This window comes from Ammospiza caudacuta, chromosome 2, assembly GCF_027887145.1.
Source record: "Ammospiza caudacuta isolate bAmmCau1 chromosome 2, bAmmCau1.pri, whole genome shotgun sequence".
NCBI lineage: Eukaryota > Metazoa > Chordata > Aves > Passeriformes > Passerellidae > Ammospiza > Ammospiza caudacuta.
The window spans coordinates 51,496,785-51,505,058 of NC_080594.1; the positions used below are offsets into that span (position 1 = coordinate 51,496,785).

General features: G+C 58.9%; 1 protein-coding gene across 1 annotated transcript; it reads left to right on the forward strand.

Annotated features, from left to right (window-relative positions):
* Positions 1–2,420: 2,420 nt before the first annotated feature.
* PDX1 (pancreatic and duodenal homeobox 1) lies at positions 2,421–5,930 on the forward strand. Its single transcript, XM_058800223.1, has 2 exons — positions 2,421–2,817; positions 5,542–5,930. The coding sequence occupies exons 1-2, from the start codon at positions 2,421–2,423 to the stop codon at positions 5,928–5,930; spliced, it is 786 nt and encodes a 261-aa protein (XP_058656206.1).
* Positions 5,931–8,274: the final 2,344 nt, after the last annotated feature.

An 8,274-nucleotide genomic window follows, 5' to 3' on the forward strand; every position in this document is an offset into this window, starting at 1 on the left:
TTGACCATTTCAGGGACGGATTTGTGTCTGCAGAGCCCAGTTCTGAGGCAAGTGGGGCCATTGGCCATTCCCATCATTCCCATCGGCCTCCTCCATCACCCATTTTCCACATCAAGTGGATGATTTCCCTCTACAGTGGGACACGTTTGCTGCTCAGAGTCTTCTGCGAGCCCTCAGCTGTGGAAGGATTCCAGCCAAGTATCAGTGGTTGCATCCCAGGTCGAGGAGGCAGGCAGGGGTGATCCCTGGGATCTGGCTCCAGCCGGGCTCGCCTCCCCCAGGAACCCCGGGCTGCCGGACATCAGCATCCCCAGGACGTGGCCGAGGTCCCCAGTGCCGGGATACCCAGCGGGGCCCTTTTCCTGCACTGCGGCTCGCCACCTTGTTGTCAGAACGGCAAAGCGTGCCCTTATCGCCTGCTCATGCAGGCAGAAAGAAAGAGAATTAGCTCTAAATTATACGAAATTCATTTGCTTTGGAGGGTGAAGTGTTTGCTCTGTTTAGAAACGTTCGTTATAGAGAGAGGACCGCATTAAGACGCCGGGTAATGGTCCTCCCAGGAGATGAATCAATTTGCTCCTGGTTTTATGGCCTCGGGTTTGTTTGTCCGCGCCGGTTCCCCGTGGAAAACCCGGAGCAGTAAATGCTCCAGGTAACAGATCTCTGGGGAAGGGGCTGTCGGTGCTCCTCTGGGGTCGGGGCACAAGACATCTCCGGATCAAAGGACACCCGTGCCTGCAAGAGACCCGAGTGGAGGCATCTTGGGCGCGGATGGGGGAACCACCACGAAGGGAGCTGCGCATCCCCGCCGGCCGCACACTGTCTGCGAGCCCCGCTGGGCCGCGCATCCTGCCCGGAATGCCAGGGGATGGAGGGGGCAGGTGCCGGGCGCAGGGAGCCTGAGCAGCAGCCACGGCTATCTGTAATTCCCGCTAATAAAATACTTTTTCACTATCCGCACTATAATTGGTTTACAGCCTTTTTTGTTTATTTATCCATAAGAGCTGCTGTTAAATGGCTTGGGAAAGCAATCGCTTAATGGCTCAATATTGAATCAAAGGCTCAGCGTGCTAAGAGTTGGGGGACCCGCGTAAGTCCAGAGCGGAAACTCAAAGCGTAATGGACTGGGCGGGTTTATGATCCCACGGAGCAGGGCGCAGGAGCGAGGGATTGGGAACCCTCCTGCCTCGCCGCTCAGGGCGTGCATCGCCACTGGCCGAGCCGAGCCGAGCCAAGCCGAGCCGGGCCGGGCCGGGCCGGGCCGAGCCGAGCCGAGCCGAGCCGGGCCAAGCCGAGCCGAGCCGAGCTGAGCCGGGCCGGGCCGAGCCGAGCCGAGCCGGGCCGAGCCGAGCCGAGCCGAGCCGAGCCGAGCCGAGCCGGGCCGAGCCGGGCTGGGCCGGGCCGGGCCTGCCGCACCCGCCCTACCCAGGGCCGAGGGAGCGCACCCCGGCGAAGGCGGCCGGAGTGTCGGGAAAGCGGCGGCGGGAGGAGGCGGGCCGGGCCGATAGGAAGCGTGCCTGCACCCGAGCAGGAGAGAGCGGCGGCCGGGCCGAGCGCAGGGAGGCAGGGAAATGATCTTTGTCCCTTTCGGTAGCTCTCCGCCTGCTCATAGCCTCGTCACCAAGTCAACCGGCACCAGCTCGGAGCGCATTATCTCCGAGGGTCAACACATTGCAGCCCAAGCCGCGGGGAAGGCTCCCAAATTTACCTCTTGGACAAACAATCCGCTGCCTATCGCTCGCTCTGGCGATAGCATTGTGGTCCCCCACCGGCCGGTGCTGGCCTTCTCCCAGTGCTCCGAAGCACGGGTACCCCCGAGGGAGCGCCCTGCCCGTCCCTGGACACCCACATCCCTAGGGGAGATGCCCTCACAGCTAAAAGTGCCCTGTCGCTAAACCCCTCCAGGAGCCGAGTCTACCCAGGCCCTCCGAGGGCTTTCCTCCCCGGGAATCACTGAGGGAGCAGCAGCTTCTGGGCAGGCGAGGGGAGAGGGAAAAGATGAGTTTAAGCGCCATCCGTCGCGGAGCGCCCCGTGCATCGGCGCAGTGCCCTGAGCCCGGCGGGCCCCGCAATCCCAGCGCCTTGGGATCCGCACCCACAGCCGGGAGCAGCACCCAGCCAGCCGGCACAAGGCCGGGGGTCCGAGGTCGGCCCGGCTGAGGGGACGGAAGGAAGGAAGGAAGGAAGGAAGGGGCAGCGGGACCGGGGCCACTGCGGGTGGCTCCTGCGGCCGCGCCCCGCCCCGGAGGGCTGCGGGAGGGCTCACGTGGGGGAGCGGCGCCTATGGGGAGGCGGCGGGAGCCGGGCAGGGCGGCGGGGCCCGGCGGGGCCGCCAGCTGTCAAAGAGGCATCCCGGGCTCCGCCGGCGGGAGCAGCCTTATGTGTCCCTAAGCCGCGAAGCCCCCTTGGCCCCGCTCGCCATGAACACCGAGGAGCAGTATTACGCCTCGGCGCAGCTCTACAAGGAGTCGTGCGCGTTTCAGAGAGCCCAAGCGCAGGACTACAACCCCAGCCCCCCCGCCTGCCTGTACATGGGCAGGCAGCAACAGACTCCCTATTCCAGCGCCTTAGGGGCACTCGAGCAAGGCAGCCCTCCAGACATTTCACCTTACGAGGTGCCTCCCATCACTGAGGATGCCGGGGTCTCCCACCTTCATCACCATCATCACCACCCCCCTCATCTTCCTCCTCCCCACCAGGACGCGCTGCCTTTCGCAGACGGGGCGGACACGGGGGCTGTAGAGGAGCCCCGAGTGCAGGTGCCTTTCGCCTGGATGAAGTCCACCAAGTCGCACGCCTGGAAGGGACAGTGGACCGGTAAGCCCCGCCGCATCCCTCTGCCCCCCGCTTCTGTCCCACTCGGCGCTCAGTAGCTGTCCCTTGCACCGGTCCTGCTCCCACCGCTCGGATGCAGTGTGGAGCGGCCCTGGAGGGTGGTTTTCCCCCTGCCAGCCTCTGCAGACCCACTGCTCCAGGGCTGCTAGTGTTGGGTTGAACGCCGGGGAGAGAGCCGGCGCTCCAGCCCCCGCCGGCGGGCTCACCGCTCCCTGCGCCTCGGCAATTATTAACGAATTATTTTTCACCAATTAACTGATTGTGTCCAAGCCGGGACGTCGTGACGCCTCCCGGGAGCTGCTCCCTCGGGCAGCGCAGCGTCCCCCGGGCGCGGTGAGCTCCGAGCGGGGGCACCTGCGAGGTGGAGCGGGCGAGGAAGCGGCGGGCAGGGCGGGCGGGAGGGGACAGCCCCGGTGCCCCGCGTCCCTGCGCCCACCGTGCGGCCGCGGAGCAGCCCCCGAGCCCTCAGGGCAGCCACCGAGACCCTCTGAGCTGCCTCACGGCTCTCCCCGGCGCAGAGCCCATCTCTCCTCCTGGCCCCTCCATCCCTCTCCCCGACGGGTTTTAGCCACAAATACACCTCTCCGAGGGAAAAAAAACAGGGCACGGAAAACAATGCACAAACGAAACAGAGTTGCCAGTGAGGGGAAGCAACTCTATCTAGGCAGAAAGTTCCGCTGCCCAACAATATTTCTGTCTCTGCCGGCACAATGTTATCGTGTCCTGCGCCTCCGTCACGCCTATACGGCAAATATTATATTAATGGCTTTGTTCAAATAGACAGTTGGAAAAAGGACCGGAGCGTTAAAATCTCCACAAAATAGTTTGGGAATTGCACGGGGCAGGCCGAGGGGGAGGGAAGGACAGGTGGCTGTCCCCAGTCTCCCTAGAGGTGCATCCGCCCACAGAGGTAGAAGCGAGTGCTGTCCCAGCCCGCGGACACCGCGGCAGGGATGGTGCCAGGGCGGAGGTGGGGAGAGGGAGAGAGAAAATCAGGTTGTTTTCCCTGAGTTTAGTGAATTTCGGGAATAATAATAATAATAATAATAATAATAATAATAATAATAATAAACAACTTTTGAACGACACCTCTTTTTTTTCTCTTTCTCCTGTACCCGAAGAATGACAAAACCAGCAGGAAAGCGAAACTTTCCCGGTGGAAGGCTAAAATTCGTGCCTGTTGTCCCCAGCCCTCTCGGGAGGAGCGGGCAGGGGCCGTGCATGGCCCACATGGTCGGTGCGATGTGAGTGCAGGGTTCCTGCCGGAGCACGCCGCAGGAGCAGAAAGGGGCACGGCGCTGGGCCGAGAGCGACAGAGCGCTCACAGCCAAACCCCGGCATTTTTTGTACAGTGTATGCGGCAAACTGTATGACCCGGTGGTTTATTTTTCATGGAAACCCTTGGGATTCAGGTGTCCATGGAGGCTGCGGGCCTCTGCCCGGGGAGGCCGCGGTGAGCCCGGCCCGGTGCCACAAGCCGTGCCCGACCCCGGGCTCCGCCGCTCAGCCCGGGCTTATCGGCCTTGTCCCGGGCCCGACCGACCGCGGCCCTCCGACAGACCTTCCCGGTAGCTCCAGTTTGGTTTAAAGTAACAGAATAAGGTGTTTTTTTCAGATACAAACTCATGCATGCATAGGTTTAGATTTACCAACATTTTTATACATATATACACTGATTTTAATATTTATTTATACACGCACATAGGTATATAGACATCACTATGCAAACGTTATATGTGTATTTAAATATATATTTTAAATAGATATGTAAGTTTTATACATAGGTTTACATTTACAAACAGTGTATATATAAATACAGAATCATGGGAATAGGAAGATGAGCTGTGGGAGAGTCCACGTATCTCTCTTGAAATTATTATTTCATTCTGGCTGTTTAAAGCACCGTTCTCCGCAGATGATATCACCCCAAAAACGTTCCCAGAGGGGCGCTGGCACTGGCAAAAGCGGCCCTGAGTTTCCGTGCCCACCTCGGGCCCCTCTCCGTGTGCCCGCCTGCACTGCCCGTGCCCCGGTGCCCACGCAGGGCTGCGGCGGCCGCGCTGGCAAATCCCGCTGCCGCCGCTTTTTACGGGAACGAGAAACCCAAGGTTTCATCAACGCGGCGAAATGGAGCGGCAGCGGTCCAACTCCCGGCCCGACCGGGCAGCCGCACTAATTATAATGGTTATTTTTGCTTTGTTTTAGAGGGGTTTCTTCGGTGCGTTAGTTTTTTTGGAGGGTTTTTTGGTTTTGGTTTTTTTTGAGGGGTTAAACTTTTCCATTTTGTTTTGGTTTGTGTGGTGGAGTTTTTTGAGTTTTTTTTTCTTACCTTTTTTTTAAAATTACTTTTTAAAAATTAATTTTAATTAACCTGAACAATTGCGGCCCTGGATCCGGGAGCCTTTCTGAGCTTCCAGTGTCACGCAAACGGTGGCACGTGTGTTTCTCCCTCGGCTCCAGAGACGGCGCTTCCCTGAAAACCTCATCCAAATCACTGCTAAAATATATTGAATTATTGCAAAATAAAATAACAGCAGCGGTGACTGCCGCCAGCAGCACCACCTCGCTCTGCCCAGCAGGACAGCTCCTCTCACCCCGCTTGCTTCCCCCGCGCATCCTCCGCGCCGCGCAGGGGTGCTGGGACGTGGTGCCCGCAGCCCGAGGGTTCGGCCGGGCGGGCCCGGGCTGACTCTCGCTTCTCTGCAGGTGGATCCTACATGGTGGAACCGGAGGAGAACAAGCGGACGAGGACGGCGTACACGCGGGCGCAGCTGCTGGAGCTGGAGAAGGAGTTTCTCTTCAACAAGTACATCTCCAGGCCGCGGCGCGTGGAGCTGGCTGTCATGTTGAACTTGACCGAGAGGCACATCAAGATCTGGTTCCAGAACCGGCGGATGAAGTGGAAGAAAGAAGAAGACAAAAAGCGAGGGGCGGGCAACAGCAATGACCCCGAGCAAGACTGCGTTGTGTCCTCCGGGGAGCTGCAGACCAAGGAGGATCTCCAGCCGTGTCCCGCCGGGAACCTTCCCTCGGGAGCCTCCAGGGACCTTCTCGCCCCAAACCTAGTCGCCAGAAGGCAGCAGGACTCTCGGTGAGCCGCGGGGAGCTCCACGGCCCGGGACGAGGAAAAGGATGGGACGTGGAAAAGAGCCGAGAGGCTGGGGCCAGCTTCCCTCCGCCGCGCCGTGCCGTGCCGTGCCGTGCCGTGCCGACCCACTCGCGCCTTCCCCCGGGGAAACGCGGTGCCTCCACTCCGAAACTGGCGTTCTCCGGAGGGTGACTGTAAGATGCCCAGCTGTGTCAAGGGGAGGCTCGCTGCGGGCGCTGGCGCCGGAGGAGGCCGCGGAGAGCCGCCGGGATGCTGGCGAGCTGGGCCCCGCTCCCCGGGCCGCCCGCGCCTCAGCGAGCGCTGCGGGACAGCTTCCCCCGGGGAAGGCGGGTGTCAGGCGGCCCCCGACGGTGTGTGCCACCCCGGGTGCACGGGGAGCTCCGGACACCGGAGGAGAAGCGAGAGCACGCTGCCTTCCTTGCCGCCCGCAGCTGCCGTCCCTCCCGTCCGTCGGTCCACAGGCGCGGACACGGGCCCGAGTATCCCGCACCATCCACGGGCTGGCACGCCGCCGCCCCCGTCCCTTCCAGTCCCCCAGGGCATCGGCTCTACCGAGGACTCTCTCAGGACTGTTACTTACTTCTTTGGAAACTGGGACCTGGTTTCTTTCGTTTTCTTTTGCTTTTGGGAAAGAAAGATGGGGGAAGAAAAAAAAAAAAAGAGAGAAAGAAAAATAATTAAAAATTAGAAAGAAAAAGCCCACTTGCCCTGCGGGCAGGATTTGTCTCCCCCGATGACCGGCACAGGTAGCCAGACCCTCCTCCAGACCCTGCGCTGCTGCCCGCGGTGCCCCGCGGCTCCAGGGCTGCGCTCGCCGCTTCCGGGGCTCAATGCGAGCCCAGGGATGCAGCAGAAAAAGTCGCGGGTGCTCTCCGGGCGGCGAGCAGACAGCCAGATATATCCGGGGGTAGGGCTGGTTCAGGGGCATTGTCCTTTGGGAAAAAGCTCCTGCCTCTCTTCCAGCTCTTTCGCAAGCTCGGACTCTGCCTTGGAGAGGAGAAACCTCTCTGCGGCATGAGCCCCTGTCCCGGCGTGGCTCTCTGCGTGGTTTGGCTCTGCAGACTCGGGGCCTTTTCCTGGGCGCTGCTTTTGGGCCGGCCCGGTGTGCGGGAGAGCTCGGCTCCTCCGGGCTGGAGCGGGACGGAGCCCGGCCGGGGCTTCCCCGAGGAAACACGGGTGGCGGAGTCCGTGCCGGCCGCCCGGGCCCAGCCTGCCTCTCCCGCTTCCAGGAACAGCTTCCCCGTCCCGACAACGGCGGGGAACAATTCCCAGCCGACCTGGGAACAGAAAACACCGGCTGGGAGGAAGCGGGAACTGTCCGGTTTGCTGTCCGTCAGGCGGCTCTGCCTGCTTCCCCCGACGGGAAGGTTCCTGCCCCGTTCCCGGCAGCAGCAGCCCCTCGAGCATCCCTCGGGGACGGCCACGGGCCCTCCGGCGCCATGGGAGGAGGAAAATGAGGACAACCTGTCGCACCATGGCCAGAGGATGTTCCCAGTCCCTCGGCTGAAAGCGAGGGGGAGAGCAAATAGCTTGGCACAGCTCTTTGGGGGTTTCTCATTTCACATGGAACTTCTAACACTAAGGTGGAAACTTGAACTGAAGGTCTAATTTGTCTGTTGCTTTTCTTTCCTCGGGGGACATTGCTGTCTGTGTGCAAACAGGACTATTTCTGGTACTCTTTCCTGCAAGTTGCCTGAGAAATTTATCATCCGAGCTTGTATATCCTTGTTCATCAAAATGCAGTCAATGGGTGAGAACTGTTACTAATCATTATATGAGCAAAATTCAAATAAAGCTGTTGTGCTTAAGAAGCAAAGCACCATATTAATTAAAGTAATATTTCTTAAACTTTTGGGGGACATGAAGCCATTTTTAAACCTCAGATCTTTTAATCCCTATTCATTAGCATTAACCTTTCACTGATAACATGAAGTGGAACAATTTCCACGTACCTTTACAATGTCTGGCACTGACATTACAATTCGGGAGCCACTAGAAAAACAGATCCAGCTAAGAAAAGATGTCTTTCGATTTTATTGTAAGACTTGTTGAGCACATTGCCCTGGCCGAGCAGCATACACGGTAGCTGAAACATTGCCTGTCCTTCCTTTAATATAGTTCATTCAGGTTTGATTTTCCTTGTGCATTGCTCTGATAACAAAAAACGTGCACAATTAATGGGAATCATTTGAACACGGTGCCAAGGTGTTTTTATTAGCAGAAACAGAATCAGAACTGCATGGTTTAGTTTTAATGAATAAAGTATTTTTCTTCTAGGAGTTGACATAGTTTGTTTTATTTGTTTAGCACTTACATACATACATACATAT

What these genes read in the sequence shown, in the direction of transcription:
- PDX1 (XM_058800223.1), top strand. Translation starts at nt 2,421, where the DNA reads ATGAACACCGAGGAGCAGTATTACGCCTCGGCGCAGCTCTACAAGGAG. An exon ending in CTGGAAGGGACAGTGGACCG is followed by an intron (nt 2,818 to 5,541) that starts GTAAGCCCCGCC and finishes GCTTCTCTGCAG; the next exon opens with GTGGATCCTACATGGTGGAA.